General features: G+C 55.8%; 1 protein-coding gene across 1 annotated transcript in view; it reads right to left on the bottom strand.

Moving 5' to 3' along the window:
* Positions 1-24954, bottom strand: part of Umodl1 (uromodulin like 1) — a gene marked incomplete at its 5' end in the record, with an annotated part of 51520 nt that overhangs the window by 24393 nt on the left and 2173 nt on the right. The window contains 8 exons of the mRNA XM_046439256.2: positions 1061-1198; positions 4773-4992; positions 6427-6539; positions 9152-9406; positions 15762-15902; positions 17504-17690; positions 18594-18712; positions 20091-20252. Of these exons, the coding sequence (XP_046295212.1) occupies positions 1061-1198; positions 4773-4992; positions 6427-6539; positions 9152-9406; positions 15762-15902; positions 17504-17690; positions 18594-18712; positions 20091-20252 (1335 nt within the window). The remainder of the gene's footprint in view (positions 1-1060; positions 1199-4772; positions 4993-6426; positions 6540-9151; positions 9407-15761; positions 15903-17503; positions 17691-18593; positions 18713-20090; positions 20253-24954) is intronic.

Genomic DNA, 24954 nt, shown 5'->3' with positions numbered 1-24954 from the left:
AACAGGACTGCCCTGCCTCCCCAGGGACCCCAAAGGGACACAGGCAGGCTCTGTGGCGTTTAATGGGCCGTGTCAGCAAGATGGGGCTTTCTGCCTGCAAAGAGGAAGCTGAGACCCCCCCCAAAGCAGACAGGAACCCACCTGGGGGCTGCAGACCCAGGGCCGGAGGCAGGGCCTAGTGCTCACAGGCCTCAGATGGACCCCAAGGGCTCTGACCCCCAGGGGAAAGGGACAGTTTGCCCAGTTTGTACTCAGAGTGGGACTTGGTGCTAGTTGCTCTCAACTCTAATGTCCACATTAGATAAGTAAGCGAAGTGGGAGACAAGCAGTGGACATCTCAGAAGGCAGGATGGACACTGAATGTCTCAGGAGAGCTTCCCCTGGCTAGACCTGGTGTCCACCCCCATTCCTGCACCCGTGGAGCCCCCTGTCTGTGGTGAGTTGTCTGAGGATGGAGACCCCAGTGGGAACTTGGCAGCCCATGTGTGTTCAGGTGACCAAGCCAGAGCCTGGTGTCCCAAGTCTGCTAAAAATGCAGGGTCTTCCTGCCACACAGGCCTCAGCATGGATGTCAGGCGTGGCTGGCCCCTCCACTGCCCACACCCTTGTCCAGGGCAGACGTGGCAAATCACCACAGCATCTAGAGTCTGCAGGTGGCTCCCTCTGCTCCCTGAGCAGCACTCTAGTGGCCTCTGCACTAAGACTTGGGGCCGAGAGGTGGAGGAGCAGGGCTCAGAGGCCCCACAGGCCTTCGTCCAGCTCACCTGGGCTTCTACTCCCTCTCCAGTCTGAGGCCTTCCGGGAAAGAATCTGCCTTCCCAGGGGCTCATGGTGACTGGTGGGTTCCTGTACCCCTTCCTTTAAAAAATCTATTAAAATTAAATTTTACAACTACACTGGCATAAACGTGGACAGAACAGGCTGAATTTGTTGTTGTATATATTTAGCATCATATTATTCTCTTTCTTCTGGTTTTAAAAGAAAATTAAAACATTTCCATGGACACTTGCATAGCTTGCCCTCCTCCCCCAGGTCCCAGAGCGGGGCTGGGGACACGCACCCTCACAGGCCCGGCCAGCCCGGGAGGGGTTGGCGTCCCTGGTTGTGCGGCACTGGCAGGCGTAGGAGCCCTCGACGTTGATGCAGTCGGCGGCGGGGGAGCAGTCGTGCTCCGAGCTGTCTGCACACTCATCCCAGTCTTCCGGGGACAGAAAAGACAGAGCCAGTGAGAAGAGGGCCAGAGAGAGCCCAGAAAACAGGAGGACACCGGCCAGACACTTCCGGACTGTTCTCCTGGGGGAGAGGCAGAGTCGGAGTCCAGCACCCAGGAGTAAGAGCCCCTCCTGGAAGCCTGACCTCCAACCTGACGAGCAGACCGACAGGTGGACGCCTTGCTGGCCTTCACCTGGGCTGGCTCTCTGGGGAGGGGTCAGGGAATGGTGGCTCTTTCAGGTAGGTGTGAATGCATTGCTCTTAGATATCCCTTTGGGATCTCCATTCCTTCCTCTTTCTCCCACCTCCTCCTTTCCACCCCGGGGACTACCACCCCATCTTCCACCTGCTCTAGTGAAGAATGTGCTGGTCCCGTGCTCTTTAACACAAGCCCAGACGGACACGAAGGAGATCTTAAGGAGCAGACCCCTCACCTGGATTTCTGGCCAGGAAGAGCTGGGGTCAAGGGCAGTTTCCCATAACCCTACAAGTCTGTCCTTCAGTCCAGAAGCCTCTCTGTGGGTCACTGCCCACAGGGAAACCTCTGGGCTGAGAGGTCAGCTGGGGATGGGGCCTGCTGGCCAGGGAGGGCTCTGAGAGGAGCCACCTCTACTAGAAGGGCAGCCAGACCAGGAAGTATGCGGTTCCCCGCGGTGGAGGTGGGCTGAGCAGAGGTCAGGGAGGGCCAGGGCCCCGTGTCTGTGCATGCTTATCGAGCTGCAGGTGGAGTTTCCCAGGAATGCAGCGACCCGGCCCAACCTGCCAGAGCTCCGACTTGGCAGGGACTGAAGCCAAGAAAAGGCACTGTTTGCTCCTGGCAGCTGTGCGGCTGGGGAAGCCCAGCTGTGGTGTCTCAGGTCTGCCTCATGCTGTCTTCACAGAGGTCAGCCAGGTGGTTACCTGCCACCACAGCTACAGACCACGTACATGTGGCCTTCTGGGTGACTTTGCCATCACAGCACAGCCAGAGCCACATGCCTACCCGAAGGGCTAATGTCCTGAGCCACCAGGCTGGGGTCGGGGCCAGGCTGGACGGGAGCAGGCCATGGAGGGGAGCGGAGGCCCAGTCCAGACAGACCACCAAGCACCTGGATCTATGTTCAGTGTGCAGTGACTCACCTAGCGCGGCTGCCCGCTGCTGGTGGCTCACAGGAAGCCCAGAGCAACGCGTGGGCAGTGTTACTCAGTCTCATACCGAAGCCAAGCCAGCCGGCTCCCGGCACAGAGGAGAAGGCAGGTGTGCTGCAGAAGGAGCTGTGGGGGCTCTGCACCCGTGGGCTGGGCAGGTGAGGACGGGGCAGGAGCCCGAACAGGGGCAGCACTCTGTTCCCCTCTGTCGCCCTGCCCAGGACATGGCAGACTCAGGACAGACAGGCTAAGGGCAAAGAAGAGGTCCTGACATCCAATGGCCCCACGTAGGCTCCTGTGAGCCTTCAGTGTCAGGATTGGGACACGCTGACCCACGGGCAGCAAGTGCTCCAAAATGACCTAGAACTTTCCGGCCACTCCACCAGGATCACTTCCTGGTGAACCTGAGCAGACACCGTTCCTTCCTCCCAGGAGTGCCAGGTCTTGTCACAGAAGGCACAGTCTGTGCCCCTCCTGGCCTGAGGTGGGGCTCTCTCAGGGTGGGGAGACCGACCCCCACAGTGGGCTCTGGCCTCCCTGGGGAGGAGACTATGTCCTCTAGTTGTTCTGCTGCTCTCGTGTCCAGGGAAGCCACTGATTCCTGAGTCAGAAGACTCTGTCCAAGGCAGGGCCACCTCCCCTGACGAAAGACAGCCTGAGGGCTCGTCATCCGTAGACCAAAGAGCCAACTGGGGGGGCACCCCACAGTGACCCCTCAGCAGGAAATGCTGCTCAGCAGCCTGCTGTCATGGGCACTTAGCAACGTCCAGGGGCTTCTGGAACTTCTAGGGAACAGTTGGCGGGGCACTCTCTACTGACTTAGGGGATATCAGAAACACAAGGCCCGTCTTCTTCCCACCTGTGTCCTGTGGCCACCATAACAGCGATCACCAATCTGGCAGCTCCAGTTCATCTCTCCACTCTGGAGGCCAGAAGCCTGCAATCCAGGCGTCAGCAAGGGCCAAGCGAACTCTAGGCTTTGCGGGACCCTCCTGCTGCCTGGCACAGCTTCTCCTGGCTCCAGGAGTCCCCCTCACCCGGGGGGGCGTCCCTCCAGCCTTCGTCCTCCCCTGGCCCCCTCCCGGCCTGCGTGGGTCTCTGCTTTCTGTCTCCTTTGAGGACACTTGTTCTTGAATTCAGGGCCCACCCTAAATCTAACCTCAGGATGATCTTATTCTGAGCTCCTTGCCTTAATGCCGTCTGTAAACAATTATTCTAAACAAGGTCACATTCTGAAGTTCCAACAGCCATGACTCCTGGGGGCATGGTTCAGACCACTGTGTCCCTCACACCCAAGGTCCATTTGACCAAGATCTGGAGTAGCCTGGCCCTGGTGCCTAAGTCAGGGGAGGCAGGGCTGGATCAGCTGAAGGTTTGGTCTCAGGGAGGGGCAGGGCAGGCACTGAGGACCCTGCCACGGGACTCCTGCTCCTGCTGGCCCTCAGCCCCACAGCCCAGCCAGGCAGGACCCTGCAGCACATCCATCTCTGAGGGCACCAAGTGAACCGAGTGACTCCCAGACTAAGCACAGGACACCAGGAGTGGCTTCAAGTACATGTGCCATGGCCCCCTGCACTCCTGGGCAGGGGAAAGTTGGGGCGGCCAGCACACCACTGAGCTCAAGGGGGTAATGTTGCTCCTCCTAGGCCCAGCGCCACCGGGGGGTACCATTCCGTGGTTGGCGCCCAGCTGAGGCCCAGGGTGCAGAGTCTGTGTCCCACTGTGGGGTCAAAGCCAGGCCCTGCTGGGAAACAGCAAAGCTGGCCTCACAGTGGACACCCTGTCTCTGCCCTGTCTCTCTCTGTGTGTCTCTGACTGTGTCTCTGTGTCTGCCTCCACTTCCAGTCTCCATGTCCCTGGCTCCATGTCTATGTCTTCGTCTCTCCCTGTCTCTGTCTCTACCACTATCTTTGTCTCTCTCTCTCTCTGTGAGGCTCTATGTCTCTGTCTGTCTTCATCTCTCTTTATGACACTTTTTTTGTGTGTCTGTCTCTCTTGCTTCAAGGCAACATCAGTAAAATGAAATGGCATGTGAGCTAATCAAACAGGCCCACGGGTAAACTTCCACAGACACCTGCAGCGCGGGCCCTGACCAGACACAGGGAATGCCCATTCCCTGTCCCCAGGTGGACCCCTGGCCCTATTTTCCTCAATATTCTGGGCCTGCAATTAACAAGAGGCACCATCCAGAGGGAATAAGCCCTGTCTCAGAGTGCCTTCCCCGGGCACCTCCTCTTACCTGGAGCCATGAGGAGTGGGGTGCAGAGTGGGGGGCCTGACCCTGGCCCCTGGTTCTTATGGAGAAAAACAGATAAAAATTTGCTTTCCTTTACTTTATTTCCTTTTGGATAAAGAAAGATTGACTCAAAATAAAGTCTCCTAGACCACAACCACACTAGAGGGACATCCTGGCGGCACAGTCCCGTGCGTACCTTGCACAGCCGTCCCCTGCTGGTCAATCTGGAACACTGTGCTTGAAGGCAGCAGCTGGAGCAGGGGAGCCAGAGTGGAGACGCCCACTGGAAACTCGGGGTCTTGCACTGTGATCCTCAGCTTCACCACCACGCTTCCCACCTGGAGAGACGCCATCTGCATCCTCAGCTTCCCACGTCGGTAAAGGTCACAAACTGCTGGTGGGAAGGAGTTCTCGACCTAGCCAAGAAGAGGCGACAGGGCTCAGACATGGCAGCAGAGACACCTCTCAAATCATGTTTTTCCCTGAGTCAGTCGAGCCTGACCTGGTCTTGTTGGAGAACCCAGAGTGACCTCTACAGTCAAGCTTCCAGACCTGCAGCATCAGATGAACAATCCACTCTGGATGTTCTGAAGTTGGGCATGCAGGTAATTTGTATATGTGGGTGAGAGTCAGATAGACTGTTGGATTTACTGAGGGACTGATCGATTGACAGAGAAGAAGACCAAGGAACAGTCTCCATGGCTATTTGGAGCTGTTCCCCTCATTACTGGGTTGTGTCTCCAGAAAATACACAGACAGAGCCCAGGGCTCAGGGTCACCTATATTCTATCAAACACCAGCCTTACCTCCTACCTTCTGCCACTCAGTTCCTGTGAGCTCAAAGAAATTAACATTGGAAAAGAGTTTTCTAAGAACCCTCAAAAGCTAATTTCCCCCTGTAGATGAATGCTGGGAAGCAACGTTCTGTGAGGCTCTTGCATTTCCACACATCCTGCAAACAGAGGCACTAACTGCCCTTTTGTTCCACACTGTCTTTCCAAGGGTGTTTATATTATGAACAGCCTTGGGAGACAGTAATGGTGGCTCCCTCTAGAGCAAAGACCGCCCTGTTTACTGTCCAGTATAACAAAGATAACATCTCCTTCTGAAGAAAGGCTTAGGCATTTTTGCCTGCAGCCTATTATAAAAGATTTGGGTTCCCTAAATGTGGGGTTCCTCAGCTGTGACCTGGACCCCCTTTATGGGCATCATCCATCCACCTGTACACCCAACAGAGCCAAAAGGGCCCAACATCATGCTCAGGCCACTTGCAGTTCTGGGAATGACAAGGGCTCTGTCTCTGACCTAGCAATCTTTTGTCTTTTGCCACATTTACGACACTGTGGCAGCAGCCTATTCATTCACAACAAAGGTAAAAGCTCAGTCCTTTCATAATTCTTGGTGATTTAGTAAGCCACTTCCTCTCCAGCTCAAAATCTATGGATAGATGGTATTTAACAGTGGCTTTGACTCCCAGGCTGCGCACTGGACGTCTCCTGTTAGCCACAAGGAAGAAGGGATGCTGAGATGATTGGTAAATGCTTCACTGGTGAAGCTACGCCATTGTAGAAAGACAGGTTCCCAAGCAGATGGTTCAACAGCACATCCAGCTGTGTGTTCAAGTGGTGTAGACCTTGCAATCAAACACAAATTCTGAAGACAGATTGTTCAGGGACGGGGTTGGGTGGGGTAAGCCATTACTGTGTGATTTGGGCTTGGCCTGCCTAAGGCTGCAGTGACATGTGACTTTGCCATGACCACAGGGGAGGAGCTGGGCATATTGCCATCCCATGGGTAGTCCTTGCCCAGAGGACCCAAGGTGAGGAGTCTGGGGCCACATCTGGCTTTACCTCTTGCAGCAGCTGTCGGGAGAAGTCCCTGTGTTCCACGCTGCTACAGTTGAGTAGCTGCTCCGTCAGGTTGCAGTTCACGATCCTTATTGTAAGTCCAAAAACCTGGGCATCTGAGACAGACAGTGGTGCAGAATAGCTGAAATCCTGGGATTCAAAGTCACCTGCTTCTCTGACAGTTTTCTAGAAAGTCTATTTTTTGATGAGGAAAGATTTTTTTTTAAATAGATCAAGGCATGAACCTTAGATTGAGCTCAAACTGGGAAATCCGATTTACCATGTTTATACCTACAATGGAGTGAAAGGACTGATTAACATAAGCCACACTTATGGCCAGGACAGGAACACTGAGGAGCCAGGTGCAAACCCCACAGTCCACTCCAACAGGAACTGTCAACCAGCACCTGTGGGGTAGGAAGGTCCCTTCAACTGTCCTTCCCCAGGGGGCTGCTGCTTCCCTTTGCCTCTTCAGAACACAAGGCCCAACCCAGGCCCCCAAAATTAGGGTGACAAATTGGCCCCAGTTGCTGGAATCTTCCTAGTTTCAGTGCTGAGAGCCCTGCCTCTGTCCTGTGCAAACTATCATCAGCCATAAAGGTTGCTGTTACTCTGATGCTGGGAAAAATACTCCAAATGGGACAGGGTGACTCACGTCACTTTCATCACGTGCACAGTCAAAAGGTCAGGAGCATCGGAAACAGGCCCTGCTGCCTCTCTGGATGCTGCTGAGTGTGGACAGCACTAGCTGACCCCGCCCTGGCTCAGCTCGGTTAGCAAGCTTTAGGACCAAGGAGGTCATCACAGACTCCTGACCCAAACAAGACCTCCCAGGATGCCCAGTGCACCCCCGAAGCACACACACACTCCTAGGATAAACTTTAGGCTACACATCAGGCACAGGAAGAACTGGAAGAATGACTAATAATAAAATAGAATCATAACAACACGCTGTAATAGAAGTTATTCAACATTTGCAAATTATTTGTAGAATTTTCCCCTTTCATGTTTTTACAACACAGTTGATTGCAGGTAACTGAAACCCAGAATGTGAAACCCCAGATACTTCCAGGCTGGGCCCCCCATCTTAGCAAGAGACCCCCATGCTTGGCCCCGGCTTTCGGGCCTTGATGCGAGCCCCTCCTACCTCTGCCTGGTCAGCATCACAAGATGCAGTTGCTGAGCCCTGAGGACGTTCAGCCTCCCCAGGGCCTTGGAAGCCAGATTGCATCCAGAGGCTCTGGGTGACCGCTGCTGCAGTCTCACCCACCCAACGTGCAGATGGCATAGAGGCCACATTGGAAATGCAACGTTAAGCGAAGAGAGCACTCTAGAAGGCCTCTACTGACAAAAGGCATTTTGCGACATAAAGAAAGAAAGAAATCAAGGCCGGAGAGTGGAAGAGGCTGACTCTTCAGAAGTCTTCTAGAACCTTCTGAATCACCCTTCCCTAGCATGGGAACATGGATATTTTTTCATGAGGGCCTGGGGTGGAGGGTGGAGCTGCAAATTCCTACCATCTGCCCCAGTGGAGAGAGCTCTGGCATCACAGAGGGCGGCCATGAGTGGCGCATCCCAGGTGAACTGGAAGGAGTGTGAATAACAGATGGGTATGAGAAGATTCCCTGGTCAGTGACCATCTCTCAGGCCTCGGTTTCCTCCAGGGGAAAAAAGGCCCCTCCCCTTGTCCCTGGAGAGATGGAGGGGGGTCCTGGGAAACTGGAGACCCTGCGCCAAGTCAAGGCTTGGCATGCTGGGGTTTGGGGGCCTCTGGGTGCCCACCCTGTGTGCTGGGATGACTTTGCATGGGGTTGGCCCTGAATCTGTTCATCAGGGGCATAGGCCGAGTCATCAGGGCCGCTCGTTCACCCACAGTCATAGCTATTGTCGCTGCACGGATCTCTGTGCACTGGACAGACCCCAGCAGGCTCTTTATGAAGCCATTTCAGTGCTCACCATGCTCTGAGCCTGACCCCCAGCCTGGGGCCCCCATTGCTCCAGGTTGAGGGCACACACATGGGACACAGGAGTAGAATGTCTCAGATGCACTCCTCACCTCACAACCCACGGCCACAAAGGCCAGCCTTGGGGAGAGCGCCCACCCTGATACCTAGCCAGACGAAGGTCTGCATACTACCGTGACCCCCCGGGGTGAGGACGAGCAGGCAGAGCTGGGCCGGCCACCTGGTAGACTGGACAGACACACCAGCCACCTCCCAACCCTGAATGGGAAAAGTGGCCTCCAGGCACAGGGGTGTGCACTGTGTCAGCACACGTGTGTCACATGGGAAGCGGGGCACGTGTGGTTGTGGAGACTTGAGCGTGCAGCTCGGCTCTGATGGTGGGGAGACATGTAGACAGCCCTGTGGGAGCGAGTGTGGGGACAGCTGCCTGCTTCCCCACGGCCACCATCCTCGTGTTACTGCATTTGGCCTGTCCACTCAATGACCCTGCATGTGCCACAAAGGTGGCCCCAGAGAGCCCCAGGCCGTCCCCTCAGACATCAGAGTGAGCCCTGGAGGAGACACTCAGGGAGCAGGGGAGCCTGTGGAGGGCCCCTGAGGCAGCCTGCCAAGCTCTAGGAAGCTCAGGGGGACAGGGAGGCTGCAGTTAGGCAGTGACCTCTGGTGGCCTGATTACAGGAAGAACAACACCATGTGCGGGGACTGCGGAACTGGGATAGCAAGACAAGTCCGCAAGGTCACCTGGAGTTCTGGCCCGGCCTTACCTGTCTTGACGGTCAGCCAGGCGGAGACGTTGGCCCCGCAGCCCTGGTAGCTGGTCTTCACACCGTACAGCACCCCGGCCTCCAGCCCAGCCACCTCCAGGCCCAGGTCGCTGGTCCAGGCGCGTCTGAGCACCAGCTCACCCCGCTGGAGCTGGACGTGGAAGGTGTGGTTCTGGGTGGAATTCAAACCCCAGGACACCCGGAAACTGCTGCTGGTGACGTTGAGGGCCACGTAGTCACGGATCGGAGGACAATCTAGGGCGGCATGGGTGTGCACAAGCCTCAGGGAGGGTGGTCCACCTTCCGTGCAGGCAAGAAGCCCCACCTCCATTCAGCCCAGGGCCGAGTCCAGTGGACCAACGCAGGACCACCGTGGCATTTTTCCCAACTTTGAATCAAACCTGTTAGTTCAAAAAAGAGGCAGCAACCCTCTCCCTTGGAAACATCCCACGAAGGGCCCAGGCCCTGCCAGGGGTTTTGGAAAGTAGTTCTGGATGGCTTCGTGATGCTAGGTATTGAGATGAAGGAAGGAGAAAGTCAACAGAAGCCTGAGGTTCACGTCGCAGCCCCCATGTCACTGAGCCAAGCTAGAGAGCCCCTGACCCAGTGCTCGTGGTCTACACCACGGCTCTGCGCGTGTGGCTTGAGTGTGATTCAGAATTGGTGGTTACCAGGAGGCAGAGCACCGTGGGGACTGTGGCACAGACAGAAACCATCTTCATTGAGGCCACTGCCAGGCGAGGCTGCGGGGCTGTGGCCGGGACCCTGCCTCCACCCACCCAGGGCTGCGGGCCACACGGACTCCCGCGAGCCTGTTGGCTTGCACAGGACTTCTGCTTCCAGCCAGTCATCCACTGGACCACGGACCCATCAGGACACAGCCCCAGGGGGCCAGCGGAGTCTGCTCCATACCCCTTTGTGCTTTCCTATCGAAATCCAAGCTTCAGGGAGCAAAACGCCAACGTACCGCCCGACATCTATTCTGGTCCTCAGCTAGAATTAAAGCTCTATTTTGGGTGGGAAAAGCCTGGCTCTCTAGCAGCCATCTGGGAGTGGGAACTGCATCTAAAGTAGGTGGCCTAAAGGCAGGCAGCAGCGTCTTCAGGTCAGAATTTTAGTTCTATAAAAAGCATCAATGAGGACACTTGGAAAAAAAATTTTTTGTAAAACCATAGTAAAGAAAATGAATTTTCAAGCTATGCGATTCCTCAAAGCCCTTTGTGTAAGGACTCATAGAATACACACTTTCTAGTATCGTGAAAAAATTCTGTCCTTCCCAACACAGGCATACGCTTCTTCTCAACAAAAACAACAAACCAATACAACCCAGTTCCCATTTTTGCCTTGGCTGCCAAGAAGCCCAGAACCAAGCTTAGTGCCCCGTCATAGTCCTGTGACATGGCCCTGCTGCCTCCTTCCAGCCAAGCACCAGGCTGCCTTTCATAATCCCGCGTGTGTGTGTCCTTCCCCTCAGCCAGCCTCACAGACCCTCCTCCAAGTGGTGGGCACAGATGGCTGAGAGGCCTCCCTTCCCTGTGCCTGGGGTCAGGATCAGTGAATCCTCCCAGACTCTTACTGCTTCCTCATGACATTCCTAGATTCAGGAAGCATATTTTTTAAAAGACCTGACTCTTCTTTTACTGGACCACCCAGTGGTTTTCTGCGTTTTGGTCACAGAAGTCGACGTAGACACTGAGGTTCACCCTTGACGACGTCTTCCTTTGCAGCAGGAGACGCAGGGCAGGCTTCCCCCAGGGCAGGGTCCTGACTGCTTCCCTGCAATCTGGGTCCTGACAGTGTAGGCCTCCCCCCAGCTCCACGGTCCCTGGAGCCCCGGCCAAGCCTCCAGCAACTGCACTGCACATCAGTCTGTGCCCTGGGAGCACGTGTCTCACTCAGAGACGGGGAAGGGCCACGACTTCTTTTCTGAAAACCTGCTGCACATTCTGACGGTACAGTCAAGACAGGCGGCACCAAGCACTTGTTCCTCCACGTGGTTGGGGGACCAGGTGCGGCATGAGACCTGATAACAGGAAAGTGGGGGCCCAGGGCCAGTCTGGAAGCTTGAGCAGCAGCACACAGTCCCTGTCTCCTTGTTGCTGCTTGGAAATCACAACTGACGTGCAACAGAAGATGACCTATCTGTACTGAGGGCCACCCTAGAGTGTCTTCTGAGAGTGTCTCCGTGCAGGGTGGAATGAAGATGATGTGAACATTTGCAAAGGACTCAGAGGGTGGTGTTGGGAAGAGGCCTGGGAAGACCATGCACATGGCGCCTCTTCTAATAACATACGCTCAGTCTTTCAATGAAAAGCCAATGGGTTCTTGGACTGTTGGTTTGAGGCTGCAAACCTGGAACCTTGAAGGCTGTGAGACCTCAAGGCGTCCACAGATGGCAGCTTCTGTGTTCCTGTGTGCAAATGAGCATTAGGAGAAAGAGAATCCCTTCCCACCCAAAGAAATGCAGCCCCTAAGGCTAATGCTACCTCTGAATATTTGTGCAGCTCCTTCTCCAATTTATTGCCTTGGGAAACTTGCAATTCCCCCCGTTCAAATGCTTTCCACCAGCAACAGAGGCAGTTTCAGAGGCTCGAGGTTTGTTGAACATCTACTATGCACCCACACTGACACAGACACGGGGAGAGCTACGTGATGCCACAGCAATGCCTGACAGGCACAAGGAAGGGTCCTCCCCAGGCAGCCTCCAGGGGTGCAGGGACACTGCCATGGAGCTGGGAGTTCACTCCAGTTGCAAGCCTGTGAGGTAGAACAACACAGGCATGCCACACTCGGTCTAAGCTGTCACTGGGCCAGACATGGTGCCCCATGTACCTCTTGCCACCATCCCAGCTAAGAAGCTCTTCTGTGACACCATCTCACAGAGGTGACCAAAAAGGTCAAGCCCTAAGTGGCAGAGCTGTTGACTTGACAGCTCCCTGCTGACTCCTAAGCCATTGGCCACGGTTGCCAGATAATGATTGAGGAACTGCCGGCTCTCTGGAAAAAGGGTCTTTGCAGGTGGATGTAAGCTGAGGGTCTTGAGATGGGGAGAGTGTCCTGGATTGCCCAGGGTGGTGCTAAATGCAACCGCAAGTGTCCTTACGAGAGGTAGAGGGAGATTTGACGGTCAGAAGAGCAGAGAAAGACCTGAAGACAGTGGCCCTGAAGGCTGGTGACGTGGCCACAGGCCAGGAATGCTGGCCACAGCAGGAGAAGGTGGGAGGGCAGGCAGAGATACTCCCCAGGAGCACAGTCGCCCAGCCCTGCTTGGGCTCCATGGTACCTGTTTGGGACCTCAGGCCTCCAGAAGTGTGGGAGACCTCGTTCCTGCTGTGTAAGCCACCTAGCTTGTGGTACTTTGTCACAGCAGCCACAGGACACTCAGGAACCTGCTGACTCTGCTTCCAGTAGTGTTTGAGGCAGCTGTCCCGTGACTGGCACAGCACACAGGAGAAAGTTCCTCATTTTGCTATAAAATGACCAACTCCTGACTTCCTGAGCTAACGCGCTTCTGCGCTCTCCCCTAAGGCTACTCCTTCTGCACCTGGCCTTCTGTCTTCTGGGATAAGCCCCTGAAACTGGGTTTGAGGTCCCTCATTAGCCAGAACACCCTCCTCTGCTTATCCCAGTTTTTCCTTCTTAAAATGTGACCCCAAATGTCACCACTCAGTCCTTGGCTCCGGGCATGGTCTGTGGGCAGGGGCAACCTGGATCCTGCGACTGCAGGCAGCGAGGTCCCTGCTGCAGGGCTCTCCCACCCCACAGCTGGGGGCATATCCTGGCCCTGACCCTCCTCTCAGTGGGGCACCTCAGACTCCTGTCTGTGGGCCTGGGCTCTCGTTGCTCCCAGCAGCCCTACCCTCCAGCTGTTCAGGAAGTCGTGCTGGGACACAGCTGTCATGGTGTGTGTCAGACTCAGTTCCCTTCCCCCTGGGCCGCCCGCCTGGCACCCGACCCTCATGAATACAGAACCAGGGGGGATGGATCAGGGCTGAAATCCTGAGCACACCACGGAAAGCTGACTGGAGCCAAGAGCCTGGCTGGGGCAAGCCTGGGCGGCCGCTCCTCACCAGCTCTGCTGCTGCCGCCACTGACACCCCTGCCCGCCAAGCCCAGGTTCAGGAGACCCCCTCCTCAGGGAGCTGGACAGCTGGGGGCCTCCAGTTGAAGATGGAGGCCAATGGGAGAGGGACCGGTGCCTTCCCCAAGGTGGACCACGCTCCTGGAACATTAAGCGTGGACTGTGGCCATTCCTCACGGGTTTTGGTAAGTTCAAGAATACAGCTACCCTGTGTCACTAATTGAGTGACGAATTTCACAAGAAAAATATCTGAGATTTGTGCTGTATTTTCCAGGGACTATACCTCTTAGCCATTCCAGGGGATTGCTCATTCAGACTAGCGTCTAAATTTAAAACACATGCTGTTTCCTTAGCAGTGTGCGAGTGGAACTCCCCCGACTCTGGTCTGGACGTGCTGGAGCTGTCTGTCCTGCCCTGTTGGAAGGCAAGCGGGGCTGGCGGCCTTCCGGCAACGCTCTACGCTGGCGGGCTCGGCGGAGCTGGGCTGGCGGCATTGCTAACTGTAAATAGAGCCTAATATTTTTCCAGATTACTGTCCAGAGTAGAAATAACAGTATCCCAACTCGTGTTCTCACTAAAGGGGGGATTCTTGACCTGGGGTCCACAACCGGGAAGTCTGTGGAGTCTGTGGTTCCACATAAGGCATGGGGTGCATCTGTGTGGGGTGCAGCTCTAATGGGACCCCCAAAGTCATGAGCTGCGGTGGCGGAGGAGTGATTGATTGCCATATTGGGCTGGTCGGCTCTCTTCCTTCCTTCCTTCCTTCCTTCCTTTCTTTCTTATACCTGGAGAGCCAGGATTGGCTACCACTCCAAATTTCCTTTAATTGAAACAGCCAATGCAGCTGTGCCCTCATATCACCATTTGGGTCAACACCGTCCACACCTACTTCAGGGGCTGTACCACAGGGTATGTAGCTGCCCAGCTGAGGGCTGTGTGAGGGCCTCACCCTGAAGCCATTGCCTGACGATGCTACTAGAACGCAGTGGCACCGAACTACTGCAGTGCCCACCCCTGCACCAGGACACTTCCAGCAATGAAGAGGGCACAGGTCTGTTCCCCTGCGCTCCCTCCTGTCAGTGGGTAGAACATTCCAGCTCAAGAGGACTGACCCTGGACCCCTCCATGATAAGCATCAGCCCCTACAGGACTGCAGAGTGGTGGCTAAAGACAGAAATAGACAGGCCACAGTCTCAGGGACACCCTCCAGCCATGCAGCCCGAGGAAGGTCAGGCCGGAGGCACTTAGCCCCTCGGGTCATTCTTCACAGGGAGGACAGCCATGGCGAGCAGCCCTGGGGCCCATCTCAGAGCCAGGCTCATCTCTGCTCCTCCTTCCCTAGCCAGCAGGAGGTCAACCAGGCCTCAGGGCCTTGGCCATGTGTGGCATGTTCTTACAGGGGACACTCTCTAAGCAGCCCTCCTGGACCCCAAGGGACACCTGGTGTCCCTCCGTGACTGGTATGGAGTGATATGACCACCCAGCCCGCAGGGAGAGGGAAATGACAGGGACAAAGGAGTCCAGGCACAGTAGAAGGGGGTTCCTGCTCCAGAGCCAACATAGTAAGATCAACTAATAAAATGGAACAACCCTAACAACACACTATAATAAAATCCTGGGATGTTTTCTCTGTCTCATCAAAATATCTGACTTATCATATTTGCCCTTCTTGAAATGATGTGATATGGCACAGAGCCACATGGGATGAACGGGGGAGAGTGACATTGGCGTTGTGATGTCACTCGACTGTTACATGAGGATCCCTTGAGCACAAACACTGCAGTACTGTGACAGGCGGTCTGAGAACTGAGAGGACCACCAAGTGACTCATGGGTGGGTAGCGCATACAGTGTGGCTACACAGGACAGAGGCACTCTGCGTCCTGGGTGGGATGGAGTGGGACGGATGGCTCATCGTGCTACTCAGAAAGGCTCATAATTTAAAATTTATGAATTGCTTAATATTTTCAGAATGTGGCTGATCACAGGTGAATGCAAACCCTTGAAAGTGAAACCAAGGATAAGGGGAAACCACTGTGTACAGTTATTTCTTACTATAAGCCCTGGGTTGGCAGAAGCCAGTCACATACACAGCACCTGGGACACCCCAGCCTCCGATGTCCCCAACAGGACAGAGCCAGGCTGTCCCTTCTCAGTGTCTCTGCCAGCACCCAACACACTTTCTGCCCCAAGATTGCCCATGCAAAGCCAGGGTCAGTGCCAGATCTTGCCTGTGGTCCAGCCTAAGCCTCATCATGCCCTCCCTCTCCAGGGACTCAAGACCATCCTACTTACACCAGCCCACGCCTGCCAACCTCGGGAGGTTCCCCAGGGCAACCACTGCCTGCTGGTGCCTGCTCCTTTCACCAGCAACGGGGCAGTGGATGGCACTGGACAGTTATCTGCTAGATCAAGGAATGATTGTGAGAGTGACCGCCAGGAGACCTGGGCAGGTGAGACAGCACAGGGAGGGTTCAGCCCTCCCCTAGACCCCAGCCTTGCGCACGCCATCTGGGGAGCCCCGTCTTACCTTTGCCCGTGCCATTCAGCTTCTGCGGAGCCGGGGCCGAGGAGTCCTGTGGGCAGACGCACTGGTAGGAGCCCTCCCTGTTCACACACAGCTCCTCTCCAGAGCAGGCATGGAGCCCATCGTGGGAGCACTCGTCCACGTCTGAGAAAGAGGGGTCAGCACAGCCCGTCACATACCTCCGCCCTCCCGCGGGGCTCCACATGTGTCCTCCCAGCTGCCCACTGCAGGCAGGGCTTGCACACCCTCACCAGGCACCTCACGCCCTGGGCAGCCCCTGTGGCCTGAGCACAAGGCTTTGGGGTTGGGCTGAGTCTGAGTGAGTGGTCATGAAATGATGGGCCCCAGAATAAACCACGTGCCTAGGCAGTTTTCTGAAAGAGAAAGAAAATTGGAGCCACCCTGGATGTTCTGAGTGGGCCTGGCACTCACGGTGGCCCTGTCATCCTCCCATCAGGCAGACACCATCCCCCGGAACACTGACCTCAGGGCAAGGCCGCTCTGTGCCCAGGACAAAGCCAGGCAGAGCTGGGCCCCTTCACTGGAGTCTCTAAGCACCAACAGGAATTAGCTCACGCATCACCCAGAAAGCTCAGACCCCCCTCTCTTGGCCACACTGTGGGATCATTAGTTCTTTCCCTCTAAGGCTCATCTTTGTGCAGTTTCTTCACACCCCATAGATGAGATTTACTGAGCGACCCAGTCGTACAACTGTTCCACTTCAGTCTAGAACAAACCTTGCTTCCTTACACCCTCCCCAAACCACCCAGTCAAATCCACATCCTGCAGTAGGTTTGCAGCCTCGCGGGGTAAACCACTTGCTCGCCAGGTGTGCTCCCGTGACCACTAGCTGAGGGTGTGGGCACGACACCCCAGCACTCGGATCGTTGGCCCTGCGCCAGCCTGGCTTGGTTTCCAAGAACATCCGTGCCTTTTGCCATTACCGCAAAGAAAGGTAATGCAATCCCCGGAGTGTTCATGGCTCCTTCAGGCTGACCTTCGGCGTCCCAGACCAAGCTTCGTCGACGGGAGCAGCCCCGCCCAGGGCCTGTGAGCTGGGCCCTGCCACCTGCTCCCGCCTCAGAAAGGGTTGGGCTGGCCCCGCCTTTTGCTTCTGTGCCATGGCGGCTGCTCATGCTGTAGGGCCAGAGCTGGGCAGCTGAGACAGAGACCATGTGGCCCACGAGGCCAAAAATATTGACTCTGTGTCCCTTTTCAGGAAAACACTTTGCCAACCTCTGACATCAACTAAAAAGCACCCTGTCATTGCTCCTGGAATCGAGGCCACAGCTGAGGGCCTCAGCAAGTGAAAATTCAACTGTGCACAAATTCTGCTGATAGAGCCTCCTGGGGGAAAGATGTCCTTGTCAAAGGTGGGAAGGAGGCCAGAGGGAGACTTAGGAGCCCAAGAACTGGAGGAGCACTCTCCTGGAGTGTGCTCTAGGCTTTGCACTCAGGAGCCCCTGGACGGAAGGAGAAGCCTCCCAGGGAGGAGGAAGGCTTAGAGGAGAGAGGGGAGGGAAGGTCTCAGAACCTGTGCTTGAGACCTGAGTTTAAGCTTGGCTTAGGCAGAAGGAGTTCAGATGGGCCCCACCGCCCACCACCGCCCACCACAGCCCACCTCCACCCACCACCGCCCCTGCAGGAGGAACACACTGGGCATGGGGATCCCTGCCTGCCAGTGCGCAGGACTGGTTCTGACCTTAGCTAGCCTGTATTTGGGCCACTAGGGCAAGAAGACCAACCTTGCACCTGGATGCTGACCACTTCATAGACACGCTTCACAATGTCATTCAGCATAGAGGAGACCTTGGCCACCGGCAGCAGCCGAGGCAGACCCAGCAGCAGCCATGACAGTGTGGTGGAGGGGTCCTGCCTGGCTGAGCTCAGGTAGTGCACAGCGGGGTCCAGTGGCTGCAAGGCACTGGTGACCTGGAATCAGAGCATCAGAGAGACATCCTCTTCAGCCCGACAGGGAGCCCGAGGTGGGAGGAGCTGGAACCACGTGCACACACACACACACACCCCATTCTGCTCCACAGAGAGCGCTGCGGCAGGACTTCTGTACCTGTGCCCCTCCCAGTGAAAGCCCTGCAGACCAGACTCACACGGCCTTTGCAACAGCAGTGGTGGTGAGCTGAATGGTGCCCTCCAACTTGCACCCCTGGCCCCTGACTGTGCCCTTATTTGGAGATGGTTTTGCTGCAGATGTCACTTGTGAAGGTGAGCTCATCAGGGCAGGCCCCATCCCGCCGTAAGTCTGATGTCCTCATCAACAGTGGAAACTTGAGCCCAGAGCCAGACACAGAGGGAAGGCGGTGCCGAGGAACACTGGAGAGGACGCCACAGAGCCCAGGAGGGGCCTGGAACCCTTGCAGTGCCCAGAGGGAACCAGATCCCCAACACTCTGATTTTGGACTTCCAGCCCCTAGAATGGTGGGACCCCTTTTGCTTCTCGATAGACCTTTGACGGCAGGTGGGTTGTATCTCTCTGAAGCTGGTATTTTGTTGTTGTTGTTGTTGTTGGTACCAGGAATTGAACTCAGGAGTACTTAACCACTGAGCCACATCCCCAGCCCTTTATTTTATTTTTATTTAGGTCTCACTTAGTTACTTAGGGCCTCACTAAGTTGCTGAGGCTGCCTTTCATCTTGTGATCCTCCTGCCTCAGCCTCCCGAGCCATTGGGGTTACAGGCGTGCACCACGAAGCCCAGCTGGAAGCTGGTACCTTTAAACTGAGAATTCCAGTCTGGTTCAAGCCAGTCATTTGGGAACCACTCATGAGACATCCCCCTCCCTGTCCCACCCTCAGCTCCTCTCCGCCTACCACCCACCAAAGAGCACAGAAGGCGCGTGTGGTTCTGCAGCCCAGGGTCCACATGCTGCAGATCCTCAAAGTCCACCTTCACCAGCATGGTCACGTTGTACCAGCTCACACTGCTCCTCTCTGGAGCTGCACCTGCATCTGGAGGGTGAATGCCTGTGAGTTAGGACCAGGGCAGGGCTGGCCACCAGAGGCCACTGTGGGGTGGTGTTGGGGTTTGTATGTGAGGTGTCTCCCAAAAGCTCACACATAAGACAATACAAGAGGGTTCAGAGGGGAAATGATCAGGTTGCAAGAGCCTTAAACTCATCAGTGAATCGATTCCTGATGGGATTAAGTGAGTGGTGGCTGGAGGCAGGTGGGTGTGGCTGGAGGAGGTGGGCATTGGGGGCGTGTCTTTGGGGTATATAGTCTGTATCTGACCAGTGGAGACTTTCTCTCTGTTTCTGATCATCATGTGAGCTGCTTCCCTCTGCCCCACTCTTCCCCCACGATGTCCTGCCTCGCCTCAAGCCCGAGGAATGGAGCTGGCCTTCTATGGACTGAGACCTCTGAAACCGTGAGCCCCTAAATAAACTTTTCCTTCTCTGCAGCTATTCTGGTCAAGTCTTTAACTCGTAGCATCACAATAGCTGACTAAACAGGTAGGGTGAGGACGGAAGGCCAGAAGGCAGGAGGCCAACCTTTGCACCCCCTCCCTCCCTAAATCACCTGCCCACAGCTCCTCTCCCTCCCTTTGGCCATGAAGACCACTGGCCCCAACCTGTGAGGGGCTGACAGGTCAGAAGGCCTGGGAGCCAAAGCAGTGGAATTTGAAAAGACGCAAGATGCAAGTGTATGCTGCGATCCTCACTAGTATAATGTTGCACTGATGTATCGGGTTATTATACACTGGGCCATGATTTTATGGATTCTATTTATACTATTAATATCAACCAGCATAATACATAATTATATATTACATAATATACTATATAATACTGTATGTAAACCATATTATAAATACCACAATATATAGTTGAATAGTATAGTGAACACAAAGTATTTAATAATACTTGATACTGTTTATACTATTCCTTTATGGCTATATACTTACTAATATGACTATATATTGTGTGTGATTCTTATATACATTTATTTCACATGTTTCCCTAGCTCTGAACACTGGCCCACCCATGCTTCTAGGTATAACCTGTGGTTAGGACAGAACTTTCCAGACCAGCAGACATGGCCAGTCAGCACCTGCTCTTGGTGTTGGGTTGCTGAAACATCTGCTGAGCATCCAGCCCTAGCTTCCCATGCAGGAGCCCACCTGCAGCTGCCAGGAGACCTAGGTCTCTGCCCGACAGGAGTGCCTCGACACTCCAGGGCGCTGAGAGCCCAGCTCTGCCCCGTGCTCCAGCAAGCAGATCGGGGGAGGAGCCCACGCTGCCTGCACTGGGGCTGCTGCTGCTAGGTGCCTACCCACCCACCCCTCCTCATGAGACCCTCCTCCTAGCAGCCGTACCGTGAGGTGTGGGAGCCACACAGTGGTGGCCCCCTGACCAGGGACAGCACTTCTGAAGCCCAGGGCACTCAGTGTCCGAGCTGCACTGTGAGGTGGGTAGCTGTGGCCCTGCTGTTGGGCAGACACCAGGTCTTGATGCAAACTCCCCAGACCGATTCAGGGCTAAGGGGAAAGGAGAACAGAGACAATTAATGATCTGGAATCTTAAAAAAAAAGAAAGCAGCGCTGCATGCAGAGGTGAGCCCCTCCTGTTGTTCCCAGAGGTCCCAGGCTCACACAGCCTGGGACCACCTCCAGCCCTGTTGGTTCTACCATTGCCTGGCCATAGGGCTGCCAGGGCAGATTTGGTGGAGGTCCTGGGGCCTCCTTTTCCTCTGACCTGCAGAGTCCAGGGACGGTGGCTCTACACCCTCTTCCAGGACCCCCTATGGCTTCCTGTCCCGATAGCTCCACTCGCTCGCTCATTCAGCCACTGAACATCTACCGAGCACTTACTGTGGCCAGGCATGGTGCTCAGTGCCTGACCCAGCTGTGGCCCCAGACAATCTACCCTTGAGACTGTGTTCCAGGGGGACGGAATCTGCAGGTGAACCTACAGAAGGTCACATAGGAGCAGAGCCTGGGATAAGGTAGGCTGTGGGTGTCAGGGAAGGCTATGGGGGGAGATGCAGTGCCTCTGTCTGGCAAGCCAAAGGAGCCCGGTAGAGTGACTCCAGCCCTGTCGCCAGGAGGCGAGGGAGTGTTGGACCCTCAGAAGGTCTGTCTGTGGCCCAGCAGGAGGCGCAGCAGGGGCAGAGACCCTGTGCATGAGTGGGGGCCCTGGAGATTTGAGCCATCTAGTGATGATGGGGACACTATTGATACTCCCAGTCCCTCTAATTACTCTGGCCTGATCTGTACCCCATCTTCTGTGACCCTCAGTTTGCCCTGGAGGCTGGAGCTGCCTGGCTTCAGTGAAAACCTGAGGTGCCTGGAGATCCAACAGCCAACTTCTCCGCCTATGGCCAATGCCGTGAAGGTGTGCTGCACCTTCTCTTTGTCCTCCTGCTTCCTGGGGGCACAGGGCACGCGCTGGTCTGGTCCACATTGTGGCGGCCCTTCTGCCTGCTGGGGAGCAGCCTCAGTAGGGAGGAAGGCTGTCACGATGATTCAGGAGGGATGTGGAGGCCAGGTGGCAGAGAAGGTGAGGAGTCAGACCGGAGTTATCAGCTACAAGCATCTCCAGGATGTGTCAACAGACAGGGCGGAAGGTGGGGTGCAAGAGAAAGAGGAGCCTCAGGGAGCCTCCGAGGCTGCGGACCTGGGCACCCACCTGTCTCTGGTCCTTAGCTGGGGATGCTGCAGGAAGAGTGGCCAGGACCTCAGAGTCCAGCCTTGTCCATGTGAAGTCTGACAAGTTATTGGACACCTGTGTGGAGATGTACCTAGCAGTGCACACCCCACTCCATCAACATGAGGGTCAGCTGAGGCTGGTGGCTGCAGAGCCCAGGGCCTGTTAGCACAGCGTGTGCTGTGAACACGGCCTGGGAGTCACTCCTGGCAGACGTGGGATCGCCAGGACGGAGGGAGCTGCTGTGGGGACACAGGTGATGTGAGGCCAGGGACAGAGGGAGCCACCTGCAAGGATGGTGATCCTAGTGACCAGGAGCTCAGTAATGGGGTGGGGTGGCCATGGTGGGCTTCTCGGGGTCCTAGCAAGGGCCAGGAGTCCAGGGAGATGGCGTTCCAGCCACAGGAAAGCAGGAGAGGGAGGAGAGGAGAATCTGGAGCCCAGGGGCTGAGCTCCAGGAGACGCTGCAGGGAGACAGTGGAGCACGCACTGATGTCCAGGAGAGCTGGACATGCAGCAGGACAGATCTCCCCAGCCAGCCCAGAAGGTGGGCCAGACTGGGGGGCAGCCGTCTCATTCCCAGGAGGAGTAAAACTGAGATGGGAGCCCGAGGAGGAAAAGGGCAGAGGGAGGGCAGCAGAAGGCAGGAGAGAGGCAGTGTCAGTGCCAGGAGGGCTGGGAGCTCAGCCTCCCACCCAGCAGCCGAGGGCAGGGGCCGTGCCCTCTGCAGGTGCGGCCCCAACCCACACGGCTCAAGCCTGGAGGCACTAGAAGGTGTGTGTCTTCGCCAGTGGCCCACAGGACTGTCATGAGCCCCACAAGGGCCACGAAGCTCCGCGAGTCGCACTGGTAACCAGGCTCTGCAGCTGTCCCCATGAAGGTGGGAGGCAGGCGATGGGCCAAGCCTAAGGGAGGCCTCGAGGGGCTGTGGCCCAGGCCCATTCTCCTGGGGCTCCAAAGATGTTTTGCAGAACAGAAGACCCTGTTCCTCTCTTCTGTTGGGAACACCTCTCCGAGGGTGGCTGTGTCTGCCAAGGCAGAGCAGGGGCAGCTGAAGCTCTTAACGTATGAGGGTCCCCTGGCTCTCTGTACCCAGGAAGCTGCTGTAGCCGCTTCTTGCTGTGGGATTCACATGGCTAAGTAACTCCCTGCTTTCTGGGTCGTCCTTGGCTGTACCTTGGTGTCCTTGGCATCCAGGTGAGTGCACTAATGTCTCCAGGTCCCAGAGAGAGGGCCAGGCCAGCAATGGCTCTGGGGTATAAGAAATGGATGTCTGGGGGCTGGGGTTGTGGCTCAAGTGGTAGCGCGCTCGCCTGGCATGCGCAAGGCACTGGATTCGATCCTCAGCACCACATAAAAAAAAATCAAGATGTTGTGTCCACCGAAAACTGAAAAATAAATATTAAAAAAAAAAAGAAAAAAGAAATGGCTGTCTGCACAGGCCAAGGAGGGAGAGCAGGCTCCCGGCTTCATCCCTGCGGTGAGTGGCAAGGGCCTCAAGGCCCACAGACGCCAGGTCTGAGTGTGAGGTGGGCTCCTGGGACAGAAGAGGGGTGAGGCAAGGTGGGCAACCAATCCAGGCAAACATGGAGTCCCATGCCCAGACCCTTGACTGGGACAAACCACCCCAGTGACATGAGGAAGCTCAGAGGCGTGGCAGGGAGCCATGTGCCTTCTTTGCCCCTCTTCCATCAACCTAAAACTGTCCTAAGCTAACATGTTTATTTAAATTTAAAGAAAATACAGCCCACCCCCCAAAACTGGCTTCCAGCCACGGCCGCCTGATCACGACAGCGGCATTTAGGTCCAGGCTCTGCGCCTCCGTTTGACTACTGGGAATCCCCTCCCTGCCTCCATTGGTGGCTCACCCCGTGCCATCAGAGAAACACCAATGACTCCAACTTGGTCAGAAGTCAAGAATCTCCTTCTCCTTCCCTAACTCAAGGCGAACCATGAAACGGGGCACCTGGCAGCCCAGATAGTCCTGACTCAGCGAGATGACGCTGCGATTTCCATCCAGGCAGCCACATCCCAGGGGCTGTGGAGCCGTTGCATCCTTTCCTGCCTTGTTCCTCCGGGGCCCTGGCCATCATCAGGGAGGGATGGGAGTTACGGGGTCTCCTCGTCCAGTGGGGCCCTGGCTTGCCCAAGGAGGGGAGCTTGCCAAGGCCTTGAACCCATAGAGTGAGCCGTGCGGAAGCCAGGAGCCCCTGGACATGGTGAGCTTTGGCAAGATGCTTGGTCCCACTTCTCAGGAGGTACCCTGATACGTGATCCTACTGTGGGGGCAGTGTGTGTCCCTTATGATTTTCAGCATTACTTATGATGATAAAAACATTGGGAACAACTAAATGTGAAGCAACAAGAGATGCATAAGAAGCACTGCTACGTCCATGGAGGTGGTGTGCGGGAGCCATTGAGTCAGGCAGCAGATGATACTTATTGACATGAGGACGCCTGGGCGGCCTAGCCAGGGGTGAGGGTGTTCTTCAGAAATCCCTGTCTGGGGCCACCATCCTCCATAAGATGCCCTCCCTGGATATAGACCAGAAGAAATCTAACTGGGGTTATTCTCGGGTGGCGGGCTTTGGGGTAATTTCCGTCTGTTCTCTGTGCTTCCAAATTATTTGTGCGTTCATTTTTGATGAATGGCCAATGGCCGTGCACTCATTTTTGTTATTTCATCTTTTAAAATTTAAATAAAAAATGTGACTTATCATTTTCTAGCAGTGCTGGGCCCACAGGTGGAAGAGGCATTCAGGTGGAGGTCGCATCCCATGTGCTGATGACTTTTTGGATGCCGGCTTCCAGGGCAGAGAAGAGAAGGGAAAGTGGCATCTTGCTGCCGCCTGGGGATAAGGTACTGATGCAAAGGCACCAGGGCAAGAGGCTTTGCCAGAGAAAAAATGTCTTTGGGCTTCTTTGTCCCTCCCACCATCCACCTGTGGGGTCCAGCTCTACACCAGCTTCATCCTGGCAAACCCGAGCTGCAGGTCTTGGCTGGGCTGCTCGTCTCTGGGCTGACTGAGGCCTCGTCCACTGCTTGAGCTCTACACCGCCAACACCCCATGGGTGGCTCCAAATGGGCATTCACAAAACAGTCATGGAGTGACCCAGAACGCTGGGCAAGGCTGGGCTGCCCATCCACATCCATGGTGTAGATGTGGTGCCCACCGGCAGCCTCAGGCCAGCAGGGCCTGCTTTTGAACAAGAGCTGGGTAGAGATCAGTGCTTACGATGGTCCCTCACAGAGAGAGGGAGCCACGGCGGCCCCATGGGTTATGCTATACGACAAGCCCTGGCACCAGCAGGGACCTTCCCGGGGGAGAGCCCAGTGTCCTTGGTGCCCTGAAATGTTCCCCTCCCACCATCACTTGGCCACTGGCCTCAAATGCTCCCCAACAGCAAGTGCAGCTTGGTGAACCAGAAAACAATGGTGTGAGGTCAGAGACTTGGGCCCAGTCCCCAGCCTGCCCACTAGCTGCCAGTCCTGGTCAGGTCCTCTCTCTGGCTGGGTTCACACCGGGCAGAGCT

This window comes from Marmota monax, unplaced genomic scaffold (assembly GCF_021218885.2).
Source record: "Marmota monax isolate L192 unplaced genomic scaffold, Marmota_monax_Labrador192_F-V1.1 WCK01_AAM20220418_F8-fsc00125, whole genome shotgun sequence".
Lineage (NCBI taxonomy): Eukaryota > Metazoa > Chordata > Mammalia > Rodentia > Sciuridae > Marmota > Marmota monax.
The sequence above is the reverse complement of the archived record's forward strand: the minus strand, read 5'-3'. Positions and strand labels throughout refer to the sequence as shown.